Source organism: Manihot esculenta, chromosome 10, assembly GCF_001659605.2.
Source record: "Manihot esculenta cultivar AM560-2 chromosome 10, M.esculenta_v8, whole genome shotgun sequence".
Taxonomy (NCBI): Eukaryota; Viridiplantae; Streptophyta; class Magnoliopsida; order Malpighiales; family Euphorbiaceae; genus Manihot; species Manihot esculenta.
In genome coordinates this window covers 24,503,724-24,530,962 of record NC_035170.2, presented here as the reverse complement: position 1 = coordinate 24,530,962, position 27,239 = coordinate 24,503,724, and the positions used below count along the sequence as shown (strand labels likewise).

Here is a 27,239-nt window from a genome sequence, read left to right as displayed (position 1 = left end):
ACCTTAGACCTATAAGGATGCACTTTCCACCAGGCGAAACCTCGGAGTGCTTTTTTTTATTTTTTTTAAAATTTAGCATTCTAAACTGGGCTAAAGTTATTTCTTATTACATTTTATTAATGAGTAAAAAAAAAAAAACTTAAAAGATATATAAACCTTAAGAAATAATTTAGTAGTTATTTAAGTTCATAGAGTAAATAAACCTAATTATAAAACTTTAATAATTAAATTTATAAATAAAATAATTTAATAAAATCTATAAAATAAATAATTACTAAAAATTTATAAATATTTAAATTAAAATTATAAAAATTTATTTATTTCAAACAGAAAAAAAGATTTAGGTTTTTTCTTTACTCATCAACTATACACCAAATTAAATATCATTAAAATATATTAATATGATTAAACTTTGGATCTTATTGAATATATATTCAAAATTAAAATTAAAATTTCAATTTATTTTTATGACTTGTTATTTATTTTACATATAAATATTATGAAATTATTTTATGTATATACTAACAAAGTAAATTAACTTAATTTATTTTTAAATTTAATTATGAAAATTTTAAAACTAATTTATTTATGTAATGTGATTTAGACTCTATCAGAAAATATAAAAAAATATATAAAAAATATTTTTTAAATATAAATTATTTTTTATAAAACAAATAGACCTTAATATTTTACGCTTATAAGTTAATTTAATCAATTAAAATATTTTATTATATTTATTAAAAATTTAAAATTATAACATATCCTTTCATTTAATAAAAAAATAATTTATATAATTTTTAATTATTTTCATAATAATTTTAATTATAAATTATTTTTAATTAAATATATTAAGTTTTATTTATCTACTTAGACGGAAGGGGATTTTGCTTTTGCATTTATTATTATTATTATTATTATTTTTTCCAAAGGCACATCTTAATGTTCGGTAAGCAATTTCACCAATAACATATTGCCATAAATGTCGTTATTTTACTCTCGACCTTACCGAATCTTATCCAAGGATACTTCCTCAGGAAGCAGCGCTGACTGAGTGACTTTGTACTGACATCAGGGGTCCACGACCGCAAGCAAACGAAATACAGAAATTCTCTCACTCTGTGTTCGTCATCTTCATAACTCACTGACCATGACTCGCTGAAGCTCCGAAGGTAGGAATTTCTTTGAAATATGTACTTCACATTACATTCATTTCAAGGGTTTGTAGATTTCTAAGTTTTGTTTTCCTTTTCTCTTTCCATTTAGGTCGAGAAAGCTGAATCAACGAACCCATGTTGAGATCATCAGCCCCTTTTTTTTTAAAAAAAAAGAAAAATTAGAAGAAGGAAGTATATGTGCTGAACTATTTCGATAAGTAGACGGTTTTTATTTACAAATAATCGCTTCTGATGTTTTCTGTTTTGAGTTCATGTGAGTAAACTGTGGACCTCAATTTTTCCTCCTTGCTTTTATTTTATTTTTTTAACCAAATAGATTTTAAATTTTTTCGTGCTCTTGATTTTGATATTCATGTTTGCTTAATATGAATGGGCTTATGGATTTGGGTTTCTCTGTCTCCTGTTCTTTGCATCTGTTAGTTCTGTGGATTCTGTTCAGTATTTAAATTTTTGGGTCATCATGAGCTGCTTCTTTTTTTTTTTTATATCTATTTGCATGTTTTGTAGAACTTCTTATGGATCAATTTTTGTAACTTGTGCTGGAATCTAGATGATACCGGAGACTTGATCCATTGCTTATTGATCTCTCTTTCTTTTTTATTTTACAGAACAGAATTTGTGAACCTCTGTTTTTCTTCACCAAATAGAGCCTGTTGATCTTTGTATTTTCTGTTACAAAACAGAGTCTGTGAACCTTACAATATTTTGTCTCTCGGCCAAAAAAAAAGCATCTTCTTTCCATGAAACAGCCATGTCAAAAGTCACAGAAACCAGTAACATATCTGCAGTGCCTCTGACCAACAACAATTCTGTTTCAATGGGAGAATTGCAGAATATTCAGGCAGCATATAGGTTGGATGGGAAAAATTATCAGATGTGGTCTCGATTGGTTCTTACCTTTCTGAAAGAAAGAGGGAAACTAAGTCACTTGCTCGGTACTGGTCTAGATCCAAAGTATCCTAAATTTGGTCCTTGGGCTGCACAAGACTCTATAGTGATGTCCTGGTTATGGAACTCTATGTTACCAGAAATCAGTGATGCCTACATGTTCCTTAGCACAGCGAAGGAAATATGGGAGGCTATTAAACAGACCTATTCAAAAGTTCATACTGCTGCACAAATTTATGAGATTAAGACCAAAATCTCAGCCACCAAACAAGGAAGTCAATCGGTGACAGAGTACTCCAATTACTTGAAGAGTTTATGGCAGGAGATGGATTATTATGAATGGATCCAGACGAAATGTAGTGAAGATGCTGCTATTCTTGAAAGGTATATTGAAAAAGATCGGATTTATGACTTTCTTGCAAGATTGAACATCAAGTTTGATGCAATAAGAGTAGAAGTGCTTGGAAAAGAAGAATTGCCATCTTTGAATGAGGTAATTGCAATTGTTCTTGCAGAGGAAGTAAGAAGGGAAGTTAATGCTGCTATGAAGAATTATAGCTTTGAGCAGCGTGTTAGTAAGAGCAGTGGGCAAACAGACCTGTCAAAGCCATTTAACAAGGATTCCTTGTGGTGCACATGGTGCAAAAAGCCTAGGCATACTAAAGAGAAGTGCTGGAAGCTTCATGGCAAACCTCAGTCCATGACTAAAACATGCTCAAAGCAGGGTGGAAGGTCAAAGGGACAGAGACAGGTCCATGTGGGAAACACACATTCTAGGAATGAGGATCCTCCACATGTTGATCTCAATAATGTAGAGACTAAGAAGTTAAAAGGTCTGTTAGAAACATTACAAAAGCTGCCTACTGTACTGGTACTTTGGTGGTATAAGTATTTATTTTCGGTCTTCTCATATTTCTAATACTTGGGATAAAATCCCCTCATATTACTAGCCATTGACTCAGGAGCTATAGATCACATGACTCACTCATACAAATTTATTTCATACACCCATTATCCTTGCGGTAGAAAATAACTATAGCTGATGGTTCAGTTGCGAATCTGGCTGGTCAAGGAGATGATTCCTTTAAATGATTGGCTTACACTTAAGAATGCTCTTCATGTCCTGAAACTATTTACCAATCTGTTGCTGTCCAGAAACTATGCACTATTTTAATTGCAGTGTGTTTTTTTATCCTTCACATTGTATGTTGCTCAACTTCTATGCAGGAAGACCTGTTCCACAGGCTGCTGCTCGCTCTGCACCAGCATGTAGCCCAACACCCCAGCCAGATACTATTCCTTTTAAACATCTTGCAGGTTTCAGCAGAATTTTAAGATTCCAAAATGTAGCCTTTTATTGTACTTTGACATTTTTCTTCTGATTCAGGATAAGTATCTCATTTAACATCAGTTTTTTTGATGTTGTTTTCATGCAGTTAACCAAGCTGCTCCTCGAGCCCCTGTTCAGAGTGGTGGTGGTGGTGGATCAGTGCCTGGAACCATACGGCAGGGTATGTGGAAAAGAGATTGCATGTTTGGGATGATATATGTTCCTTGCCTGATATTGGTATATTTGATTTGGATCGAGAAAGAACTCTGAACCTTTTATCCGTTTTCTGGCCTTCTACAGGTGTGGGTAGTGCTTCAGCATACACAATTCCAGATGCTGTATTGGGTCCTGGTACAATTGAACACGAAACTTTGAAATTTTGTTGGAATATATGCTTTGGATAATGGAAGATCTCTGAATCTTTTATCTGTTTTTTCGCTGTCTAAGGCATAACTAATGGTTTCATACATAGTTTTTGATGCTTTGTTGGGTCTTCTTACAAATCAACATGTAACTGTGGTCTCCGAGGTTATGGAACAGGCGGTGAGACTAACAGACTCTCACACAAACCTGTAGATGAGAATGATGTGTGATGCCATGAGAAAATTAGGGCAGGAAAGAAGAGAAATAGGGTTTAGATTTAGGCCTTTGAGGCTCTAATTCCATGAGAAAATAAAAGGGTTAGAGTAGCGCTTTTGGAATTAATTGCTTGACTATTCTCTCAAGCCTTGGACATTTAACTAGGATACAAAAAATCCTAAACAGGAAAAAGTACATAATGATTGGCAAATAATATTCGTAATTAATTACTAATAATTCATCATAATTTATTATGATTTTCCTAACCTAAAGCATTTACAGCAATATTTCTGAACATAGAGAATACCAGCAAGCTTGGAATGGGATTTATCTACTCACCAAATTGAAGGGGAGTGAGAAATGTAGGTTTACAGCTGTGTAGACAACTGTATGTACAAAACCCCTCCTCAAAACCTTGTTTTATGTCTTCTTAAAAAATCGGGTTCTTTTCTGTTGTAGAATAAGGAATATTGTGTCTAAATTGGTATTAGTCCTGATGAATTGTACATTAGATTTCTGCTGCAGATAATGATAGTTTTTGCTCAACTTCTATTGCAGAAAGACTTGCTCGTCAAGCTGCTGCTCGCCATACACCATGTCGCAGCCCAGCTCCCCAACCAGACACTGTTTTTTCAAATCATCTCTCAGGTTAAAACAGAACTTTTATGATTTTAAACATGTAGCCTTTTACTTTATTTTGATATGATTTTCTCTGATTCAAGATAAGCATCTTGTTTAGCAGCAATTTGTTTGATGTTGATTTCATATTTTGATGCAGTTAACCAAGCTGCTCCTCCAGCTCCAGTTCAGAGTGCTGGTGGTGAATCATTACTTGGAACCATAGGTCAGGGAATGGGAAAAAGGAATTGGTGTTTGGGATCTAGCATGCTACATGTTTCTTGCCTAATACTGGTATATTTGATTTGGATCAAGAAAGAGTTGTGAATCTTTTAATTGTTATCTGGCTTTTTACAGGCATGGGTAGTGCTTCGGCACGGAGAACTCCAGATGCTGTGTTGGGTCTTGGTATAATTCAACATGAAACTTTGATGTTGTGTTGGTATATTTGATTTAGATCATGGAAGAACTCTGAAATTTTTATCTGTTGTTTGGCTTTCTAAGGCATGTGTAATGGTTTGGCGCACACAATTTTAGATGTGAAGAATTTTGGAGAATATTAGAGTATTCTTGTAGTTTACTCTTGATCTTTATAAGTGATTTACATGACTATTTATATACAAAGAATTATAATTAAACAGGAAGCAAATAATAAATAATAATTACTAAGATAATTAATGATCTTAGTTTATATTTAGAATCCGTAATCAAATCAAATCATATCATTAGAATCAGCAATAAGTCAACACTCTCTCTCAAGTTAGTATATAGATGTCGCAGATGCCCAACTTGCAAAACAGATTATAGTAGATTCTACTGTTGAACCCTTTAGTGAACACATCTGCAAGTTGCTGAGTAGAAGTCGCATGAATTAAGCTCAAAATGCCGTCTATTAATTTTTCTTTAATGAAGTACCGATCAATTTCTATGTGCTTCGTTCGGTCATATTGAACTGGATTTTGTGCTATACTGATGACAGCTTTATTGTTATAATACAAAGTTATCTTGTCTCTCTCGGGCAACCTCATCTCCTTCAATAACTTCTGCAATCATAAAAGTTCACACACCTTGAGCCATTGCTCTCTATTCTGTTTCAGCACTTGATCGAGCAACAACACTTTGTTTTTTGCTCCTCCAGGTAATAAGGTTCCCTCCCACAACTGTGCAGTAGTCAGAGGTAAATCTCCTGTCATCGAAAGATCCTGCTTAACCGGCATATGTAAAAACTTCAATTCGGAGATGATCATATTTGGAGTAAAGAAGCCCTTTCCCTGGCGCAGATTTAAGGTATCTCAAGATGTAAAGGACAACCTGCATATGAGTCTCACGAGAGTTATACATGAATTGACTGACTAAGCTAACATAATAGGCTATATCCGGTCGAGTGTGTGAGAGATAAATCAATCTCCCTACCAATCTATGATATTTTTCAATATCTATGGACTCACCCGTTCCTGCTTGCATCTTGTGATTACTTTCAATGGAAAATTCTGCTCATAAGAAACAAAATTAGAAATAAGATGTTTAGTATAAGATCTGACACCTTTTCTTTGTGCAATGTGTTTACTTAAATTGTTGGAGCATTTAAGAGTTATGGATAACTCACGAGAAAAAGATTATTGACCCTGAGTAGACTGCAAGGCTTCTTCTGTCTTGTTTCTTCTTGAATACCTCTTCAAATTTGGTTTGTCTAAATGTCCAATTCTCTTCCTGATTGAACATCTCCACCTGTCTACTAGAACTCTCTCGCTGAACCGTATCATTCAGAATCACAGAATTCGGGGTCACCTCTTCTTGCTCATTATTCTTCCTCTGAAGAGGTGAGTTGGTGAATTTGTGATACTGAAGTAGGATTCAGTTTCTTGGAAGGTAATATCCATACTGACAAAGTATTTCCTAGATGGAGGATGGAAACATCCGTATCCCTTCTGTGTCAGAGAATACCCAACAAACACACGTTTAAGGGCCTCGGGGTTCAATTTTCCCACCGTCCTAGCATGGACAAAGCAATCACACCTAAATATTTTTTGTGGAACAACGTATGAATTTCTTCTTTGTAGAATCTCTAAAGGACTCATAAAATCAAGGGCTTTGAGGGGCATTCTATTGATAAAATAAGCAGATAAAAGGAGATAAAAGGACTGCATCTCTCTAATATGCTTTGGGTAGGTTCATGGTGAACATAAGAGATTGAGTTACCTCCAATAGATGCCTGTTTTTCCTTTCAGTAATGTCATTTTGTGCACTAGTATAAGGACAACTTATCTGGTATACTATCCTATTGGTCTCCAAATAAGCAGAAAACCTACTATCCATATATTCTCTCCCATTGTCAGTTTTCAAAATTTTCGTCTTAGTATCAAATTGAGTACAAATCATCTTGTGAAAGGATTGAAAACAAGAAAAGATATCACTTTTAGCTTTAATCAAATAGAGCCAAATCATTCGAGCACAACAATCAATAAAAGTGACAAACTATCGATTACCAGATAAAAAGACAGTTTGAGTAGGTCTCCAAATATTAGAATGAATAGTTACAAAAGAAATTTGGCTTTTATTATGACTCAAAGGATATGAGGTTTTAGTGTGCTTAGCATACTCACAAGCATCACAAAATAAAGAATCAAACTGAGTTCTAGCAAACAAATTAGGATAAAATTTTTTTAAAACAAAAAATGATAGATGCCTTAAAACTGTCTGTGCCACTGTAGTATTTCCTGATTGACATCTTTATTTTCTCCAAAACAGGCTTGAGATATCGGGAACTTGGATCACCTTCCAACATGTATAACTTGGATCACCTTCCAACATGTATAAGTCATCATGCAGTCTACCATTGCCAATCCTCCTTGTGAGAAGATTCTGAATAACACAATGATCAAGAAAGAACTCAATTTTACAGTTAAGAACATTAGTGATAGTACTGACAACTAAAAGGTTGACAAGAAAACGGAGAACATGAAGGACAAATGATAATTTAATATTGGATGCACAAATAAAAACTTGTTCCGGATATGGGAGTAAAAGTGCTATCAGCAATTTTGACACTGTCTTTAGTTAGAGAAAGAAAATAATTAAGAAAGTCTTTAGAAGAGCCTGCCATGTGTCTATTCGCATCAGAATCAATAATCCATGGAACAGTATCAAGAGAGGAGAGAGGAAGCATTAATTGATTTTACAAAGTTAGATGTGGCACCAGAGGAGGAAGAGGTGTCAATATGAGACAGTAGACACTTGAGACTCTGAATTTCATTAGGGGAAAGAAACCCAGCAATTGTTGTCTCCTTAAAGGACTCATTTACGGTTTCTGCTAAATTAGCTTGAGCTCTAGAGGTACTCGTTGTTTTCCTTCACAGCCTCTAATGGGACGACCATGTAACTTCCAACAAGTCTCCTTAGAGAAAGAGGAAGCTGCGGTGTGCTCAAACTAATAGTCAATCCAGCCTTTTCAAGTGATGCAGTATAGAGTATAACATGTCGGCAATTTTCTTCTTGTTGAACATGGGCACGGGCCTCTTCTAGAGAAGGAAAATGATTTTTCTCCAACGCTTGGACCCGAATTGGATCATATTCGTTATTCAACCCTGCAAAGAAAATCATAGACCTGTTCCTTTTCAATCATTTTTTGAAATTTGATTGCATCTCCATTCCCAAATTTGGAATAAGTTAAGGACAAAGCATTCCATATTTTTGCAGTATCGATTAACAAATAGGACTTAGAGATACGAGGATGCATAGACTTTAACCATGTTATAACAAGACAATTATCTGAGTTCCATTGAGGAAAATTTGGATCACTTTCATCCGGTTGCTTCTTATTATCAGTAACATAGCCTTGCAATCCTTTAGCTTTGATAAACAACAAACAGGACTTTGACCAAGCAAGATAATTGGTTCCATCAAGTTTTACGGGACTAATTTGTAAGGAAGGATTATCAGATAGGAATCGAAATCCTTTTACCTTTTGCTATGGTAAAAACAAATGAATCGTGAAAGAATAGGAGATACCAAGGTTGTACACACAAGAGAGTCTAACTGAATCATCAAAAGACGAGGTAGCGGCACGAAAAAGCGGAAAGATGGTTGGAATCGTTGCCGGAGTGATCGGAGCAGCGAAGCAGCGTCGAATGATGTCTCACACGTCGGGAAGGGAGAGCATGTGGGACTTTCCGACATCGGAGCTGGGCAGTTGGGCTAACGATGGTTCGACAAGCGGTGAGAGGTGGAAAGGATTCTAGATAGGGTAGTACCAAAAAGGTAGATCTAGGGTTTTGAAACCATAAAGAAGAAAAATTGAATTTAAACTCTAAAATCAAGAAAAAGTCTTGATACCATGAAGAATTTTAGAGTATTCTTGTATTTCATTCTTGATATTTATAAGTGATTTATACGACTATTTATATACAAAAAATTACAATAAACAGGAAGCAAATAATTAAAAAATAATTACAAAGATAACTAAGAATCCTAATTTATGCCTAGAATCCGTAATCAAATGAAATCATATCATTAGAATCAGTAAATAAATCAACAAGATGAATATGGAACTTCGTATAAATCAACATGAAATTGTGGTCTTTGAGGTAATGGGATAGGTGGTGAGAGTAATGGACTCGCACACACACCTCTATATCAGAACAATGTGTATGACAGAAAAGTAGGGTATAAAAGAAGAGAAGTAGGGATTTAGGCCTAGGCCTTTGAGGCTAGAATACCATGAGAAAATAGAAAGGTAAGAATTAAAAAGAGAACTTTTGGAATTAATTGCTTGACTATTCTCTCAAGCTTGGTTATTTAAATAGGATACATAACATACTAAGTAGAAAAAATATATAATGACTGGCAAATGCTATTCCTAATTAAGTGTAATTTTTAATAATTTGGTATGATTTTCATAATCTATTGCATATTTGCAGCAATCTTTCTTAACAAGGAGATTAACCAGCAAGCTCGGAATGGATTGTATCCATTCGCCAGCTTGAGGGGGAGTGTGGGAAAATGTAGTTGTACAGCTGTGGGGACAACTGTGTGTAGAGCCCCTCCCTCAAGCCTGGGTTTATGTCTCTTTAAATCCTGTGCTCTTCTCTGTTGTAGAATAAGGAATATTATGTATAAAGTTGTAATAGTTCCGATGTGTTGTGCATAATTTTTCTGCTCCTAATATCAATAGTTATTGCTCAACTTCTACTGCAGGAAGACCTTTTCCTCTAGCTGCTGCTCGCCATTTACCAGCATGCAGCCCACCGTCCCGACCGGATACATTTTCTTTAAATCATCCCTCAGGTTTTGGCAGATGTCATGATTTAAAAACCTGTAGCCTTTTTACTGTATTTTGATATGATTTGTGATTAAGGATAAGCATCTTGTTTGGCAACAATTTATATGATGTTCATGTTTTCATGCAGTTAACCAAGCTGTTCCTCCAGATCCTGTTCAGAGTAGCAGTGGTGGTGGATCATTACTTGGAACCATAGGTAAGGGTATGTGAAAAACAGATTGGGTGTTTGGGATGCCTTATATTTTTTTGCCCGATATTGTATATTTGATTTGGATCAAGATTTCTGAACCTATTATATGGTTTGGGGCTTTCTACAGTCATGGGTAGTGCTTCAGCACATACAAGTATAGATGCTGTGTTGGGTCCTGGTACAATTCAACATGAAACTTTGATGTTGTGTTGAAATATTTGATTTGGATCGAGGAAGAACTCTCAATCTTTTATCTGTTTTCTCACTTTCTAAGCATGGCTAATAGTTAGGCACACACAGCTTTAGATGCTGTGTTGATCTTTATATAAATCAACATGAAACTTTGGTCTCTGAGGTTATGTGGCTGGTGGTGAGGCTAACAAACTCTCACACACACCTGTATATGAGAATGATGTGTGGCGCAGAAAATTCACAACAGGAGAGCACTAGCGCTTAGATTCAGGCCTTTGATGCTCTAGCACTATGAGAAAAAAGAAGGGTAAGGAGAGCTTTTGGAATTAATTGCTTGACTATTCTCTCAAGCCTCAGATATTTAAGTGGGATACAGAAAATCCTAAATAGGAAAAAAATATAATTACTGGCAAATAATATTCCTCATTAAGAGCTAATAGTCCTTCATAATTCAGTATGATTTCCCTAATCAAATGGGTGTGCAGCAATATTTCTGAACACAGAGAATAGCCAGCAAGCTTGGAATGGTTTTCATCCATCCACCTCTTGAGGGAGAGTGCGGGAAAATATAGGTTTTCAATGGTATAGACAACTGTGTATATATAATCCTACTTAAAACTTAGGTTTATTTCTTCTTAAACTCTGGTTTCTTTTCTGTTATATAATGAGAAGTATTGTGTATAAATTTGTAACAATTTTGATGAATTGCTCATAAGATTTCTGCGCCAAATAATGATAGTTATTGCTCAACTTCTATTGCAGAAAGACCTGCTCCTCAAGCTGCTGCTGCTTGTCGTAGCCCACCACTCCAACCAGATACTATTTCTATAAGTCATCTCTCAGGTTTTAGCAGAATTTTTATGATGTTGAAACATGTAGCCTTTTATTGTATCTTGATATGATTTTCTCTGATTCAGGAGCATCTCATTTAGAAATAGTTTGTCTGATGTTGCTTTTGATGTTTTGATGCAGTTAACCAAGCTGCTCCTCCAGCTCCTGTTCAGAGTGGTGGTGGTGGATCATTGCTTGGAACCATTGGTCAGTGTATGTGAAAAAGAGAATTAGGTTTTCTGGATGCTTGTTTTTTGCCTGATACTGTTATATTTGATTTGAATCAAGGAAGAGCTGTGAATCTTTTATTTGTTTTCTGGCCTTTTATAGGTATGGGTAGTGCTTCAGCACAAACAACTCCGGATGTTGTGTTAGGTCCTGGTACAATTCAACATGAAACTTTGATATTGTGTTGTTATATTTGATTTGGATCATGGAAGAACTTCTAATCTTTTATCTTTTTTCTTGTTTTCTAAGGCATGGCTACTGGTTTAGCATGCATAGTTTTAGATGCTGTGTTGGGTCTTTGTGCCAATCAACATTAAACTGTGGTCTCTGAGGTTATGTGACAGGTTGTGGGAGTTACAGACTCTCACACACACCTGTATATGAGAACATTGTGTGGGGCAGAAAATTAGGACAAAAAGGAAGAGGAGAATTAGGGACTTAGATTCAGGCCTTTCAGGCTGTAATACCATGAGAAAATAGGAGGGTCAAAAGAGAGCTTTTGGAACTAATAGCTTGACTATTCTCTTAAGCCCTTGGTTTTTAAATAGGATACAAAAAATCTAAATATGAAAAAATAAATTATCACTGGCAAATAATGCTCTTAATTAAGTTCTAATAATCCTTTATGATTCATTATTGTTAAATTTGGGTTAGGCCTAACTCACCCCAAAAGCTAACTTAAGGGGAGGAGTGCCTATGGCCCATATAAGGGGCACGTTATCCCTTTCCACAACCGATGTGGGATTCAACACACATATTTATGGGAGACCCAATATCGGATGAGAGACTGATACCTTTTTAAATTTGGGTCAGGCCTAACTCACTCTAAAAGCTAGCTCATGGGGAAGGAGTGCCTATGGCCCATATAAAAGGCACATTACCCCTTTCCACCACCGACGGGGGATTCAACAATTATGATTTCCCTAATATGCATTTGCAACTATATTTCTGAACACAGAGAATAACCAGCAAGCTTGGAATGGATTTTATCCATTCACTAGCTTGAGGGGGAGTGTGAGAAAATGTAGGTTTACAGCTGTGTAGACAACTGTGTGTGCATACGGCTCCTTAAAACCTAGGTTTATGTCTTCTTAAAACCTGGTTTCTTTTCTTTTATGAAATAAGGAATATTGTGTATAAATTTGTACCAGTTCTGATGAATTGTCCAAATATTAAACTTCTATTGCAGGAAGACCTACTTCTCAAGCTGCTGCTTGCCATGCACCCTGTCACAGCCCACCATCCCAGCCAGGTATTGTTTCTTTAACTCATCTCTCAGGTTTTAGCAGAAATTTTATCATTTTAGAACATGTAGCCTCTTTATTGCATCTTGATCTGATTTTCTCTGATTCAGGACAACTATCTTGTTTAGAAACAGTTTGTTTGATGTTGGTTTCATGTTTTGATGCAGTTAACCAAGATGCTCCTCCAACTCCTGTTCAGAGTGGTGGTAGTGGATCATTGCTTGAAACTATTGGTCAGGGTATGTGAAAAACAGATTGGGCTATTGGGATGCTATATTTTTCTTGCCCGATATTGGTATATTTGATCTGCATCAAGGATGAGCTGTGAATCTCAATTTGTTTTCTAATTCTGGCTTTTTATAGGCATGGATAGTGCTAAGGCACACACAACTTCAAATGCTTTGTTGGGTCCTGGGACAATTCAATTTGAAACTTTGATATTGTGTTGGTATATCTGATTTGGATCATGAAGAACTGTAAACCTTTTATCTGTTCTCTTGCTTTCTGAGGCATGGCTATTGGTTTGGCATGCATTCTTTTAGACGCTGTGTTGGGTCTTCCTGCAAATCAACTTGAAACTGTGGTCTCTTAGGTTATGGGACAGGTGGTGAGAGTTTGTAATTCTCACACACCTGTATATGAGAATGTCATGTATGGCAAAAGATTAGAGCAAAAAGGAAGAGGAGAAATGGGGACTTAGATTCAGGCCTTTGAGACAGTAATAGCATGAGAAAATAGAAGGGTAAGAAGAGAGCTTTTGGAACTAATTGCTTGACTATGCTCTCAAGTCTTTGGTATTTAATTAGGAAAAAATATATAATTACTGGCAAATGATGTTCCTAATTAAGTTCTAATGATCCTTCATGATTTATTATGATTTCCCTAATCTAATGCAGCAATATTTCTTAACACAAAGATTAATCAGCAAGCTTGGAATGGATTGCTTCCATTCACCAGCTTGAGGGGAGTGTGGTACAATACAATGTAGGTTTACCACTCTGTAGAGAACTGTGCATGCATAATGCTCCATAAAGCCTAGGTTTATGTCTCCTTAAACCTGGTTTCTTTTCTGTTGTAGAATAAGTAATATTGGGTATAAATTTGTATCAGTTCTGATGAATTGTACATAAGATTTCTGCTCCAAATAATGACAATTTTTTGCTAAACTTCTATTGCAGGAAGACCTGCTCAAGCTGCTGCTTGCCATGCACCATGTCACAGCCCACCACCCCAACCAGATATTGTTTCTTCAAATCATCTCTCAGGTTTTAGCATGAATTTTATGATTTTTTAAAACATGTACCCTTTTTATTGTACCTTGATATGATTTTCTCTGATTCAGGATAAGCATCTTGCTTAGAAACATTTTATTTGATGTGCTTTCATGATTTGATGCAGTTAACCAAGCTGTTCCTCCAGCTCCTGTTCAGAGTGGTGGTGGTGGATCATTGCTTGAAACCATTGGTCAGGGTATGTGAAAAACAGATTGGGTTATTGTGATGCCATATGTTCCTTGCCTGATATTGGTATATTTGATTTGCATCAAGGAAGAGCTGTGAATTTTTTATTTTTTTTCTAATTCTGGCTTTTTATAGGCATGGGTAGTGCTCTGGCACACAAAACTCCAGATGCTGCGTTGGGTCCTGTTACAATTCGATATATAACTTTGATATTGTGTTGGTATATCTGATTTGGATCACGGAAGAACTATGAATCTTTTATATGTTTTCTTGTTTTCTGAGGCATGGCTACTGGTTTGGCACTTACAGTTTTATTTGTTGTGTTGGATCTTCGTACAAATAAAAAAGAAACTGTGGTCTTTAAGGTTATGGGACCGCTGGAGGGGGTTCCAGAGTCTTTGCACACACCTATATCTGTATATGAGAATATTATGTGGTGGAAAATTAGGGCAAAAAAGAAGAGGAGAAATAGGACTTAGATTCATGCCTTTGAGGCTGTAATAGCATGAGAAAATAGAAGGGTAAGAAGAGTGCTTTTGGAACTAATTGCTTGACTATTCTCTCAAGCCTCGAGTATTTAAATAGGACACAGAAAATCTTAAAGAGGAAAAAATACATAATTACTAGCAAATAATATTCCTAATTAAGTTCTAATCATCCTGCATAATTCATTTGATTTCCTAACATGGAGATTAACCAGCAAGCTTGGCATGGATTGTATCCATGCTATAGCTTGGGGAGAGTGTGGAAAAGTGTAAAGCTGTGTGGACAACTGTGTACAGCCCCTTCTTAAAACCGATTCTTTTCTGTTGTAGAATTAGGAATATTGTCTATTTGTATAGTTCTTGATGATATGTACATAAGATTTTTGCTCCAAATGTTAATAGTTATTTCTCAAATTCTGTTGTAGGAAGACCTGCTCCTCAGGCTGCTGCTTGCTCTGCACCAGCATGCGACCCACCACCCCTACCAGATGATGTTTCTTTGAATCATTTTGCAGGTTTCAGTAAGAATTTTGAGATTTTTAAACATGTAGCCTTTTTATTGTATTTTGATATGATATTCTCTGGTTCAGGATAAGTATCTTAACTAGCAGCAGGTTATTTGATGCTACTTTCATGTTTTGTTGCAGTTAACGAAGATCCTCCTCCAGATCCTGTTCAGAGCGGTGGTGGTGGAGGTAGATCATTTCTGAGAGCCATAGGTCAAGGTATGTGAAGAAGTGATTGGTGTATTTTGCATGGAAATTACTATTTGTTTCTTGCTTGGTATTCATATATTCAACTTGGATGAAGGAAGAATTCTGAACCTTTCATCTCTGTTCTGGCTTTCTACAGGAGTGGTTACTGTTTTGGGGCACACAGCTATTGGTGCTGTGTTGGGTCCTGGTACAATTCAACTTGAAACACTAACGTTGTGTTGGTATATTTGATTTTGTTATCTAGGAAGAAACTCTGAATCTTTTATCTGTTTTCTGGCTTTGCAAGGAGTGGCTAGTTTTGTGGTTCGCACAGCTTTTGATGCTGTCGTAGCAAATGTTAACATTCAGCAGGAGGTGGAAGGGGAGGCGCCTGAACCAGCCAATGGCAAGCAACATTCGGCAGCTGCACCCACGTCCACTCAAGCCAAAGACAAGCAACATTAGCCAAAGGAATGTTGCCTATTGATGGAAAAGTGCTGATTTGTTTGCAACATGTAAGTAAACCGTTATTTCCTTCTTTTCAGCCCTTGTTTCTCTTGTGAGTGGTGGTGGCGGCCTTAACATTATGACATTGACTCGTTATTTTCTGTGTTACTGTTATCTGGCTCGAGTTGGAAGCAAAGAGCACCTCTTATTTCTGATTTTCGGTTCTTTGAAAAAATTATGTTAAACAATTCAATTGGGTGTATTTTTTATTTAGTCACTATTCTTAAAACCCTTTTAACCTCAATTTAAATACTAATAAATGTCCATGTAACCTGCTATGACAGATATGTAAGTTAATGCAATTAATTTTTTTTTTCTTTTTTTTTTTTTATCTTAAAACTATTCTTAGAACTCTTTCAACCTCAATTTAAATACTAATCAGGTGGCTTGTGCTGCATTGGATCTCTCAACCTCTATGAGCTTTGCATCTTGAGTTTTGTCGGCAGTATTGTGACTGCCTTGTTTGTGGTTTGCTGGAGTTGTAATTCATGTTATAGTTTCAATGTGTGAAAGCATGTGCTTGTTGGGATTTGATGCTAAGTTTGCAGGTTTTGATTTTGTGCCTTATTTCTTCCGGCTACTGAATATTTGTGAGACATCATTAATGTAGGTTTGTGAGATTCAACGGAGTGGGTTTGTGGATGAAATGGGTTTTAAGGAGAAGGGACATAAGAAGAAGAAGAAGAAGATCAAAGGATTCTTCTGTGTTCATATATAAACAAAATTTCCAAAAAAAATTTAATTCTTCATGTAATTTATTTTTGTGGAATTTCGGTTTCCATGTGTAGTTCCTATTTGGATTTGGTGTTTGGAGTAACAGTAATTAATTCAAACAGTTCTTCTTTGTGTTGGAGTAACGGTGGAGAACTGAAAATCTTACAGATAGGGAAAAGCTTGCATTATGGACTTTCCCGATTCAAACTGAAAATTTTCATTGGATTGAATTAATTTGTAAATTTAATTTAGTTTTTTATTTATTTCAATTTGGTTTAATTTTTAATTTTAAAATTTTCAATTATTTTAGTTCGGTTTGATTTTAATCAGAAAAAAAAAAAATTGAATCGCTCAGTAATGTTAAAATATTTTAATTAAATTTTAAAATATTAAAAATAAAGTATAAAAATAAAAAATTATTAAAAATTTAAATTGATTAAATTAATTTAAATTGAATTATATGGATTCGGTTTGATTTAATTTTTAATTAAAATTAATTTAATTTGAATTTTATAAATATTATAATTTAAAATTTTAATTTATTTAATTTGGTTTAATTTTAAATTGAATCATCTCTAAAAATAAATAAAAGTGAATTTTTTATGAAAAAATTAAATAGGATTTGTTTATTTGTTTTTTGAGTCTAGATCAGATTTAGTTTGGTCTTTTTCATTTGGTCTTTTTCATGGGCTATGGTAGAAATAGATTGAAATCAGATAAGAATAAAATGAAATGACAGTTTATGATTTTCGTTTTGTGTTTCCTTAAAACTAAGTACAGTTTTTCGATTTTTGTTATTCGCTTTTTAAAAATAGTTTTTGAAAAATTATTTGTATAAAAATAAATATCAATTTTTATATAAAAATAAGAAATAAAATATTTTTTAAAAATAAAATATTTAATAATAAAATAAATATATAAATAATTTTATAGAGTTATACATCAAAATAAATAATAAATTTATAAATTTTGTTTACGTAGTATGTATGATATTATAATGAAAAATTATCATTTGATCTATGCGATGTAAAATAATTTATTTAATTAGTTTTTTAATTTTAAAAAATATATTAAAATTTATTTTTATTAATTTTAATGATTAATTATTATAATAATAAAAATTATTATTTAATTTTTGTAATATAAAAAATTTTACTTATTAATCTATTAATTTTTAAAATATATATTAATATATTTTTAAAATTTTAAAAAAATTTATTAATTAATTTTTTTAATTAATTTTAACTATTCAGTGTTATAAAAAAAGTTTAAATGTTTTCCATGTGAATGAATAATAGATAATTTTATAAAATTGAGAAATCAAATAATAATTTTTTTATTATAAGTATTAAATAATAAAATATTTAACGGTTAAAATTAATAATATCATGATGAATATATTTTTAATATTATAAAAATATTTTAATATATTTTTTAAAAATAAAATTAATTAATAAAACTTTTCATATTATAAATTTTTCTTAAAAAAATTAAAATATTAAAAAATAACAACTAATTAATTATTTTTTGTATTATAAAGTAAATAATAAAATATTTTATAATTAAAGAAATTACTAATTAATATATCTTTTAAGTTTAATTTATTTTTTAAAGTTAATTAATTAATTATATTATAAAAATTAAATAATAAATTTCTCTCACTAATAATAAAATAAAAATATATTTTATAAATTAATTAAATAAATATGTATTTAAAAATATGAATTTGATAAATTTTATGAAATTTTAAAATATATAATTTTAAAACACTAAAAATAAAATATAAAAAATAAAAAATTGATTATAAATTCTAATTAATTAAATTAAATCGGTTTGATTCAAATTAATTTTTATTCAAAATGGTTTAGTTTTTATAAATATTAAAATTTTAATTTTAAAATAGTAACAATAATAATATCTTAAATGATAAGATTATAGGTAGATTATTTTTTAATTTATTATTAATTAAGAAATCGTATCTTACATTCTTTGCCAAAGTATTTATTTATGAAAAAATGAGTTCCGCATTCTGTTTATAATTATGCGAAGAAATTTTAAAAAAGAAATCAATGAAGAAAAGTACAAAAACACCCTTCCTACAAGTATTGAGTTTTAGAATAAAGTAGTATTTATTAATGTGACTTATACGTTGTCGTTTTATATATTTATATATTATATTTTATAAAATTATTTTTAAATAATTATTCGTTTTATAAAAATATAATTGATAAAATATAAACATTAATATAAAATACTGTAAAATCATATTTAATTTAATTTTTTTAGATATTAAAATAAAAATATTGATTCTTCTTTTTTTTTCAATAGATATTTAAATATATAAATTTCAATTTTTATTTTTCATATATATATAAAATAAATATAAAATTATTTTTTAATTTATTATTTATATATAATAAATAAATTTATAAAAATATAAAAATAAATTTATAAAAAAATAAATAATAATGTTTGAAAATATAATATTACATATTAGAATGGTTTAAAAAGAAAGTTATTTTTTATAATTTACGTAAAGATATAATTATTATATATTTAAAAATAATAGTAATTTAAATAAAAATCAATTAAATTAAAATATTGAATAATAGTAATTTTATTTTTAATTTTTTTTATTTCATTAATATTTTTAATTCTCACTAATTAAATTTAACTTTATATTTTAATTTTTACTTAAAAAACATGAATTTATTATTTTAATAATTATCTAATATTTAAATATATTATTTTAATAATTTTAATTTTAAAATTAGTGTAATTGTATTTTTATTAATTTAAATAATTCTTTTAATTTTTTTAACAAACTCCAAAATTAATTTAAATAATAAAATTATCATCTAATTTATATCCTTACTTAAAAAAATTAATATCAATAGATTTTATATATATCTTTTAAGATTTTCTTAACTAATTATAAAATTAATTTATATAAAAAAATTATTATCTATTTTTAAATAATAGATAAATTTATTAATAAATTTTATTTTTTAAATTAAAATTAAATAATTAAAAATAGGTTAACATTTCTATAAAAAATATTTTTTCAATACAAATTATTTTTTACAAGCAGAGAAAAAAAACTATTGAATGGAAAGGAAAAATATATTTTCCACTTGGAAAGAGGAGAGTAAAAAATAATTAAAACTTTCAGATTGTTTTTGTTAAAATAAAAGAAGTATATAATTTTACGTATTCAAAGCAAAATCTCTCTTTTTTATTTTTTTTTTAAATTTAAATTTCATTTATTTTACAAAAAATATTTTTTATATTTTCTGCATTTTAAATACTAAAAAATTTTAGTAAAAGTTTTTTTAAAAAGTAAACCACTTCAAAGAAAATATTTTTTTGAAAAAAAGTTATTTTTTATATTTTGAATTCTTTATATATGAATTTATTAATAAATTTTATTTTTTAAATTAAAATTAAATAATAAAAAATAAATTATTTCGTTAGAAAATATTTTTTAAAAAGTATTTTTTATAAAAAATATTTTTAAAATATAATTTTTTTTTAAACATACAAAAATTTAAAAGGTAAATAAATAGAAAAAATAAAAGTTAATTTCCTCCTTTATTTTTCATTACTTTTTTTTTCTTTTTCATTTTTTTTCCATATTTGGACAAATAGCCACTTAAGATTTAAACTTCTAAAAATAGGGCTTATAATGGATATTTAAGCTCTTATTAACTAAATTAATTTAATTTTAAAAATTTAATAATTAAATTTCTAAATAACTTATAATAATTTGTGATGTAAATAAATAAAATAACTTTACTAAATTTATAAAATAAATAAAATATTATTCAAAATTTTTTTTAGTTAACTTAATTTAAATTAATATCTTTACTTCAACCACAATTAGAAAAACAAAAACTTTGGCTTTTTCTTTCTTTTCTCATCAATCAAAAGCCAAAGTTTATTTTCAAAATCTGATTTAATTTTTTTAAACTGAGCAAAACTCAAGCCAATAATTTATTGCCACGTGCGTTGTTATCATACTACCGGCCTTACCAAAGCGTGTCCAAACTACTTCCTTACGAAGTAGTCTGACTAGTGGACTTTGTTCTTACTTCAGAGGTCCACAAGCAAACAAAATGCAGAAATTCTCTCTCTCTCTCTCTCTCTCTCTCTCTCTCGTGTCACCTTCTTAACTCACTGACCATGCCTCGCTGAAGCTCTGGAGGTAGGATTTTCTCTTAGATTGTAATTTACATATCTGGGTATATTCATTTCAGAGCGTGTAGATTTCTGGGTTTTGTTCTCCATTTTTTTTTTTCATTTAGGTTGAGAAAGCAGAATTTTCAGAGCTTTTGGGTATGGATATTATACCAAAGTTGATATTCATGTCATGTACGGGCATGGATCTTGTGCATCAATGAGTATTCATGTGGTGTATTAGGTTTTATCTAGATTAACAGTTCAACTCTTCCAGATCATAATGAGCTGCTTCTTTTTATGATCGCATGTTCTGCAAAACTCATATAAACTATTAATTAAAACTTGTGCTGGAATCTTGATAATGGAAACTTGCTTTGAGATATTGTTAACTTTTCTCCAACAACTTGTACTCCCTGTACTTAGTTTATATTACATGTTTTCTTTGTTGAATTCTCTCTTAATTAGTGATAGTTGCAGGAAAATATAGGTGTACAGTTATGTCCAGTGTCGAAATCTATATTAGTGCTTGAATGATATGTACATGAGATTTGTTCTCCAAATAATATGGTATCAAAGCCTTATGCTACTTTTCAAAGTCCCATTGCTCATTGATCTCTCTTTTCTTTTCTTTCTTTTTCTTTTTCTTTTTCCTGAACAGAATTGGTGAAACTCAGTTTTGCTTCACCAAATAGAGCGTGGTGATCTTTGTATTTCTGTTAAAAAAACAGTCTTTGAGCCGTACTACTTTGTTTGGCGCATCTTTGTTCCACGAAATAGCCATGTCAGAAGTTGCAGAAACCAGTAACATCTCTGTAGCGCCTCTGACTAACAACAACAAGTCTGTTTCAATGGGAGAATTGCAGAATATTCATGACGCTGCACAAATTTATCAGATTAAGACCAAAATCTCAGCCACCAAACAAGGAAATCGATCAGTGACAGAGTATTCCAATTGCTTGAAAAGTTTATGGCAGGAGATGGATCATTATCAATGGATCCAGATGAAATGTAGTGAGGATGCAGCCATTCATAAAAGGTATGTTGAAGAAGATCGGATTTATAACTTGCTTGCAGGATTGAACATTAAGTTTGATGCGCTAAGAGCACAAGTGCTTGGAAAAGAAGAGTTGCCATCTTTGGATGAGGTAATAGCAATTTTTCTTGCTGAGGAAGGAAGAAGGGGAGTTACGATTGAAACTCAAAGAGTGGAGAGCTCTGCCTTGGTATCTAGGAATACTACTACCAAGAATTATAGCTTTGAGCAGCATGTTGGTGAGAGCAACGGGCAAGCAGAGTTGTCAAAGCTTTTTAACAAGGATTCATTGTGGTGTACATGGTGCAAAAAGCCTCGGCATACTAAAGAGAAGTGCTGGATACTTCATGGCAAGCCTCAGGCCATGAATAAGACACACTCAAAGAAAGGTGGACAGTCAAATGGACAGAGACAGGTCCATATGGCAATCACAGATTCATGGAATGAGGATCCTACACATGTTGAATTCAACAAAGAAGAGATTGAGAAATTAAAAGGTCTGTTAGAAATTTTACAAAAGCCTCCTGGTATTGGTGCTTCGGTGTTATAAATTTTTGTTTTCCATCTTCTTATATTTCTATTACTTGGGATAAAATCTCAAATTCCTGTGCATTGACTTGAGCTATAGATCATGTGACCCATGCCCTACACAAATTTATTTCTTACGTCCCTTGTCCTTGCGATAGAAAATAACTATAGCTGATGGTTCAGTTACAAATCTGGCTGGTCAGGGGAGATGTTACTTGTGACTGCCCTACATTGAGAATGTTCTTCATGCCCAAAACTATATACCAATCTTATGTCCATCCAGAAACTAATCACTGATTTTAATGTATTGTGATTTTTAATCCTTCACATTGTATATTGCTCAACTTCTATTGCAGGAACACCTGCTATACAGGCTGCTGGTCCCCCTGCACCAGCATGTAGTGCACCACCCCAACCAGATACCACTTCTTTCAGTCATCTTGCAGGTTTCAACAGAATTTTAAGACTTTAAATGCAGCTTTTATTGCATTTTGGCATGATTTTTTTATTCAAGTTAAGTATCTTGTCTAGCTGCAGCTTGTTTGATGTTATTTTCATGTTTTGGTGCAGTTAACCAAGCTCCTTCTCCAGTTCTTATTCAGAATGGTGATGGTGGTGGATCATTGCTCGGAACTATAAGTCAGGGTATGTGAAAATGAGATTACGTGGTTGGGATGCTATATGATTCTTGCCTGATATTGCTATATTTAATTTGGATCAAGGAAGAACTCTGAACCTTTTATTTGTTTTCTGGCTTTGTACAGGCGTGGGTAGTCCTTTGGCACACACAAATACGGATACTATGTTGGGTCCTGGTACATCTCAACATGAAACTTTAATGTTTGATTTGGATTAAGAACTCTGAATGTTGTGTCTGTTTTATGGCTTTCTACGGCATTGCTAATGGTTTGGCATGCACGGTTTTAGATGCTGTGTCGGGTCTTTGAACTAATCCAGATGAAACTGTGGTCTCTAAGGTTATGGAACAGGTGGTGAGACTAACAGACTCACACACGTGTTTATGAGAACAATGTGTGTGGCAGAAAATTAGGGCAGAAAAGAAGAGAAATAGGGATTTAGATTCAGGCCTTTAAGGCTCTAATACTATGAGAAAATAGAAGGGCAAGAAGAGAGCTTTTGGGATTAATTGCTTGATTATTCCTCATGCCTTGGTGATTTAGATAAAATATAGAAAATCCTAAAAGTATTAATTTTAACCTAATCCAAGGATGAAGAAGTAGCATATCTCTAAGGGTATTTTGGTAATTTATCTTACAATTAATTTGATGGAATAAAATTATAGGGACTAAACTGTTGAACTTTAAAGTAGGACATATTTGTTAATTTTAGCATAATTCAAATATGAAAAAGTAATGTTCCCTATGTTAAACCGTTTTATAGAAATTAAAATATTATATTTTTTATTTACTTCCATTAAATAATTTTATTACTTAACCTAATTAAAATTAAAATAAAAAATTTTAAAAATAGCAAGCGGTAACCTCATTATTCTCCCTCTATTTATTAAAAAACAATAAAATTATGTTATTATTTATTTTTTGAGAAATTTACAATTTAGTCCCTGAGTATTGACATTATTAACAAGTCAGTCTTTGCATTTTCAGAAATTTATTAAAACGTCATTTTTTCTCTCCGTCAACAAAATAGTCCTTCCGTCTATTTCTGCCGTTAAAAATATAGCAAAAGACCAAATTACCCCTTCTTCTCCTCCTTCATCGATTCTTCTTCATCGTCATCATTATCATTTGGTTCTTTTTTTTTTTCTTCTATTTTGAGGAGAAGACTATTTCGTTGACGGAAAGAAATGTAAAGACGTTTTAATAGTTATGAGAAAAGATAAGAGTGTTTTAATAGATTTTTGAAAATGTAAGAACTGACTTGTTAATAATAGCAATATCTAAGAACTAAATAAGGAGTTTTATTTGATGGCAAAATTGGATTTTAAAAATTTTCTCTCTATTTCGTTGAATGAAAGAAAAGATAAGGACGTTTTGAGAGGTTTCTAAAAATATAGGGATTAATTTATTAATAATGGTAATATTTAGAGATTAAATAGTAAATCGCCCTTATTTTTTTTTAATGAGGTGCCGTAGTCTCTGCCGCATCCATTAATGCAGTAAAGTGGGCCATCTTTGCTGAGGTGCCTATTTTCATCATGGTTCAGGAAATAAAATTTCCCAAACCCTGATTTGGGAGTTTTATTTTTTTCAAATCCTTTGATTTGGTAAACAGCCCGTTTTGTGGCTGTCTATAGGTGTGGGTAGCACTTTGGCACACACAACTACGGATGATCTGTTGATTTCTGATAAATTCAACATGAAACTCTAATGTTGTGTTGGTGTATTTGATTTGTGTCTAGGAAGAATTATGAACCTTTTATTTTTTGCTTTCTACAGGCGTGGACAGTGCTTGGGCACACAACACTACAACTGATGTGTTGGGTTCTGGTAAATTAACATGAAACTCTAATGTTGTGTTTGGTATATTTGTTTTGGATCAATGAATAATTCTAAACCCTTTCTCTCTTTTTTTGGATTTCTACAAGTATAGATAGTGCTTTGGTGCACACAACTACAAATTATGTATTGAGTTTTAGTAAATTCACCAAGAAACTCTATGTTGTGCTGGTATATTTGATTTGGATAAAGGAAGGACTTACGAATCTTTTGTTTGTTTTTTGGCTTTCTATAGGAGTGGGTAGTGCTTTGGCACAGACAACAACCCATGATGTGTTGGGTTTTGGTAAATTTAACATGAAATGCTAAAGTTGTGTTGGTATATTTGATTTGGATCAAGAAAGCACTCTGAATTTTTTTTCTAATTTTTTGGCTTTCTACAGGTGTGGGTAGTGCTTTGGTAGAGACAACTACAAATGATTCGTTGGGTTCTGGTAAATTCAACATGAAATCTAATGTTGTTTTAGTATATTTGATGTTGATCAAGAAAGACCTATGAACCTTTTATCTGTAACTTTGACTTTCTACAGGTGTTTGTAGTGCTTTGGCACTTACAACTATGGATGATATGTCGAGTTCTGGTAAATTCAACATGAAAAAACTCTAACGTTGTATTGGTATATATTTGATTTGGATCAAGGAAGAACTCTGAACTTTTTTTGTTTTTTTTACTTGTGGCTTTCCATAGGTGTCGGTAGTGCTTCGACACACACAACCACAGATGATGCATTGGTTCCTGGTAAATTCAGCATGAAACTCTGATGTTGTACTGGTGTATTTGATTTGGCATTAGGTTTGGCACACAATTTCATTTGTTATTGATTTAAGAGAGGCTCTGAGACATTGAGAAATAGTTGAGAAAATAGGTGTAGGATTCTCTTGTAAGTGGTTATCAAGTTCCAAAGAAAAGCTTGTGTATGTACTCGGCTTGTCTCTTGCTCGTGAAGAGTCTACTAATGGAGAGAAATCCTCAAAGTGTGTTTGAGGAGTGGACGTAGGCTAGATTTTCTGAACCACTAGAAATCGATGTGTTTGAGCTTTTCTTCCCCTGCTCTTATTTAGTTTCAGAATATTTATGAAAACTTGTGGACCACTTGCGGACTTTATTGTGATTATTTGTGTTGCATGAACCATTGAATATTTCCTGCTATAGCAAATTCATCATATCCTTTATTCCTAGATTTATGTTTTATTCTTGTGCAATTAATTGAGAACTTGTTGACTGCCTTTTTATATCGGCCTAGGCCTTAATTTCTTAAGAGTGACCTTATTAACAGTTGTGTGCTAAGCTTCAGTTTTTTTTAAAGGCTTAGCAATGGCCAAAAATCAAATATAATCCAATTCACCCATCTTGGACTCTTTAGTTGAGACAATAATTTTAAACCTTGTAGCCTTTTATTTAAAGCATTTTCATATGATTTTCGCTGATTCAGGATAATTATCTTGTTTAGCTGAAGTGTGTTTGATGTTTCAATGTAGTTGACCAAGATCCTCCAGCTCCTGAAAAGAGTGGTGGTGCATCATTGCTTGGAACAATAGGTCAAGGTACGTTGAAAAGAGATTCCTGTGTTTAGGATGGAAATTTCTATACGTCTGCTGCCAGGTGTTGGTATATTTTGATTTGGATCAAGGAAGAACTTTGAACCTTTTCTGGCTTTCTACAGGCCTATTTTCTATAGGCGTGGCGAGTGCATTGGTTCACAAAGCCATAGATGTTGCACTTGGTCCTGGTACAAATTTCAACACGAAACTCTGTTTCGTCGATATATTTGATTAGGATCAAGGAAGAACTCTGAATCTTTCATCTCTTTTTTTTTTTGGCTTTCTAAGGTGTGGTTAGTGATTTGGCACACACTACGTTGGATATTTATGCAAATCAACATGACAATACGGTGTCTGCAAAGGCTGCTGCTGCTGTTGGTGAGTGTTGATGCGTGTAATGTTCGCTAAAAGGCATTCCAAGATGAATGTGAACTTCTCTCATCATGTTACTTGATTTTCAGGCGTATCGATCGGTTTGTGTAAATACCTAGGTTCTGGCAATCAGGCAACAGGTGGAAGAGAAGCACCAAACTCACAAAAGAAGTTCAATTCTAAACACAGTTATGGAAGAGGCAAACCTCCTGCACGAGGCGGAAGGCATGGTGCCTCAACTGGCCAAAGGCAAGGGACATTCAACAGGCACCCGCAGGCGCACTCTGGTGCACCCAAATTCAAAAAGCAGCCAGGTGGGTCTAAACCATGATGGTCCTTTGAGCCAAGAGACTGAAAAAAGAAAGGAGAGAAGGGGGTCATGGTGTAAAATTTTATGCATTATGCAAGTCCTTTGTCTTTGAGCCCTTGTTTCTTTTATGAGTGGTGGTGGCTTCACAGTATGATACTGAGTTACTGACTCGTTATTTTCAGTGTTACTGTAATATGACCCTTGAGTTGAAAGTAAAGCGCATCCCCTTCTACTTTGCAATTCTAGAGACACGACTGAATCATCAATTTTTGATATATATAAAATAAAAATAAAAATAAAAATAAGAAAATAAAACTAATCACCAACTTGAATCAAGTTCTAGGCTACCCTGCGGGCGATAATATTGGAGGTGCAAACTGGCTT

At 32.5% G+C, this 27,239-nt stretch overlaps 2 protein-coding genes across 25 annotated transcripts; both read left to right on the top strand.

Moving 5' to 3' along the window:
- The first annotated feature begins 1,066 nt into the window (after window positions 1–1,066).
- Window positions 1,067–16,554, top strand: LOC110624504 (uncharacterized protein KIAA1522-like). 15 transcript variants are annotated; one of them, XM_043961186.1, is made up of 23 exons: window positions 1,067–1,169; window positions 1,264–1,428; window positions 1,789–2,896; window positions 3,291–3,380; window positions 3,500–3,574; window positions 3,694–3,744; window positions 4,531–4,620; window positions 4,751–4,816; window positions 4,948–4,998; window positions 9,784–9,873; window positions 9,996–10,070; window positions 11,013–11,093; window positions 11,223–11,294; window positions 11,412–11,462; window positions 12,499–12,561; window positions 12,721–12,792; window positions 13,732–13,818; window positions 13,952–14,023; window positions 14,924–15,019; window positions 15,146–15,223; window positions 15,351–15,401; window positions 15,501–15,708; window positions 16,083–16,554. In XM_043961186.1, exons 3-22 carry the CDS (start codon window positions 1,927–1,929, stop codon window positions 15,656–15,658), a joined length of 2,439 nt encoding a protein of 812 aa, XP_043817121.1. In that variant the 5' UTR covers window positions 1,067–1,169; window positions 1,264–1,428; window positions 1,789–1,926; the 3' UTR covers window positions 15,659–15,708; window positions 16,083–16,554. The 15 variants fall into 15 exon arrangements, with proteins under 15 accessions (XP_043817121.1, XP_043817125.1, XP_043817128.1 ...); XM_043961190.1 differs by having other exon boundaries at window positions 1,784–2,896; window positions 9,996–10,064; XM_043961193.1 differs by having other exon boundaries at window positions 1,784–2,896; window positions 11,223–11,288; window positions 11,412–11,456.
- A 3,939-nt stretch (window positions 16,555–20,493) lies between these two features.
- On the top strand, window positions 20,494–27,095 carry LOC110625052. 10 transcript variants are annotated; one of them, XM_021770549.2, is made up of 14 exons: window positions 20,494–20,618; window positions 21,252–22,123; window positions 22,511–22,600; window positions 22,725–22,799; window positions 22,919–22,969; window positions 24,572–24,622; window positions 24,867–24,917; window positions 25,015–25,065; window positions 25,162–25,212; window positions 25,320–25,370; window positions 26,111–26,176; window positions 26,296–26,361; window positions 26,462–26,551; window positions 26,635–27,095. In XM_021770549.2, exons 2-14 carry the CDS (start codon window positions 21,373–21,375, stop codon window positions 26,874–26,876), a joined length of 1,686 nt encoding a protein of 561 aa, XP_021626241.1. In that variant the 5' UTR covers window positions 20,494–20,618; window positions 21,252–21,372; the 3' UTR covers window positions 26,877–27,095. The 10 variants fall into 10 exon arrangements, with proteins under 10 accessions (XP_021626241.1, XP_043817005.1, XP_021626244.1 ...); XM_021770550.2 differs by lacking the exon at window positions 20,494–20,618 and adding an exon at window positions 20,647–20,749; XM_043961070.1 differs by lacking the exon at window positions 22,919–22,969 and having other exon boundaries at window positions 20,545–20,618.
- The last annotated feature ends 144 nt before the right edge of the window (window positions 27,096–27,239 follow it).

Coding starts and splice junctions, on each gene's coding strand:
- LOC110624504 (XM_043961186.1), top strand. CDS start 1,927: ATGTCAAAAGTCACAGAAACCAGTAACATATCTGCAGTGCCTCTGACC. Junction 12,562..12,720: donor CAGCCCACCATCCCAGCCAG/GTATTGTTTCTT, acceptor GTTTTGATGCAG/TTAACCAAGATGCTCCTCCA. Junction 15,020..15,145: donor GAATCATTTTGCAGGTTTCA/GTAAGAATTTTG, acceptor GTTTTGTTGCAG/TTAACGAAGATCCTCCTCCA.
- LOC110625052 (XM_021770549.2), top strand. CDS start 21,373: ATGTCAGAAGTTGCAGAAACCAGTAACATCTCTGTAGCGCCTCTGACT. Junction 22,124..22,510: donor AGAGATTGAGAAATTAAAAG/GTCTGTTAGAAA, acceptor CTTCTATTGCAG/GAACACCTGCTATACAGGCT. Junction 25,213..25,319: donor GGATGATATGTCGAGTTCTG/GTAAATTCAACA, acceptor GGCTTTCCATAG/GTGTCGGTAGTGCTTCGACA.